General features: G+C 57.0%; 1 protein-coding gene across 1 annotated transcript; it reads left to right on the top strand.

Moving 5' to 3' along the window:
- The first annotated feature begins 344 nt into the window (after positions 1–344).
- Positions 345–1022, top strand: LOC138351159 (serine/arginine-rich splicing factor 4-like). The gene has a single exon (XM_069302795.1). The coding sequence runs from the start codon at positions 345–347 to the stop codon at positions 1020–1022; it is 678 nt and encodes a 225-aa protein (XP_069158896.1).
- The last annotated feature ends 416 nt before the right edge of the window (positions 1023–1438 follow it).

A 1438-nucleotide genomic window follows, 5' to 3' on the forward strand; every position in this document is an offset into this window, starting at 1 on the left:
AGAGACGTCAGCCAGCCAATAGACACGTCTGCCAGCCAACAGAGACGTCTGCCAGCCAACAGAGACGTCAGCTAGCCAACAGAGACGTCAGGGAGCCAACAGCGACGTCAGCCAGCCAACAGAGACGTCAGCCAGCCAACAGAGACGTCTGCCAGCCAATAGTGACGTCAGCCAGCCAACAGAGACGTCGGCCAGCAAACAGAGACGTCAGCCAGCCAAAAGAGACGTCAGCCAGCCAACGGAGATGTCAGCCAGCCAACAGAGACGTCAGCCAGCTAACAGAGACATCAGCTAGCCAACAGAGACGTCAGCTAGCCAACAGAGACGTCAGCCAGCCAACGGAGATGTCAGCCAGCCAACAGAGACGTCAGCCAGCCAACAGAGACGTCAGTCAGCCAACAGAGACGTCAGCCAGCCAACGGAGGTGTCAGCCAGCTAACAGAGACATCAGCCAGCCAATAGTGACGTCAGCCAGCCAACATAGACGTCAGCCAGCCGACAGAGACGTCAGTCAGCCAACAGAGACGTCAGCCAGCCAACAGAGACGTCAGGCAGCCAACAGAGACGTCAGCCAGCCAACAGAGACGTCAGCCAGTCAACGGAGACGTCAGCCAGCCAACAGAGACGTCAGTCAGCCAACAGAGACGTCAGCCAGCCAACATAGACGTCAGCCAGCCAACAGAGACGTCAGTCAGCCAACAGAGACGTCCGGCAGCCAACATAGACGTCAGCCAGCCAACAGAGACGTCAGTCAGCCAACAGAGACGTCAGCCAGCCAACAGAGACGTCAGTCAGCCAACAGAGACGTCAGCCAGCCAAGAGAGACGTCAGTCAGCCAACAGAGACGTCAGCCAGCCAACAGAGACGTCAGCCAGCCAACAGAGACGTCAGCCAGCCAACAGAGACGTCAGCCTGCCAATAGAGATGTCAGCCAGCCAACAGAGACGTCCGCCAGCCAACAGAGACGTCAGCCAGCCAACAGAGACGTCCGCCAGCCAACAGAGACGTCAGCCAGCCAATAGAGACGTCAGCCAGCCAACAGAGACGTCAGCCAGCCAATAGAGACGTCAGCCAGCCAACAGAGACGTCAGCCAGCCAACGGAGACGTCAGCTGGGCGCTACAACACAGTTGAACAAGTTGGTTCTAATTAGTCACTGTTGGGAAGATTAACGACCTGGTGTGTCCCAGCTCTTACTGGTGTCTCCCAGCTCTTAATGGTGTGTCCCAGCTCTTACTGGTGTCTCCCAGCTCTTACTGGTGTGTCCCAGCTCTTACTGCTGAGTCCCAGCTCTTATTGGTGTGTCCCAGCTCTTACTGCTGTGTCCCAGCTCTTACTGGTGTGTCCGAGCTCCTACTGGTGTGTCCGAGCTCTTTCTGGTGTGTCCCTGCTCTTACTGGTGTGTCCCAGCTCTTACTGGTGTGTCCCAGCTCTTACTG

The sequence above is a fragment of the Procambarus clarkii genome, chromosome 48, assembly GCF_040958095.1.
Source record: "Procambarus clarkii isolate CNS0578487 chromosome 48, FALCON_Pclarkii_2.0, whole genome shotgun sequence".
Taxonomy (NCBI): Eukaryota; Metazoa; Arthropoda; class Malacostraca; order Decapoda; family Cambaridae; genus Procambarus; species Procambarus clarkii.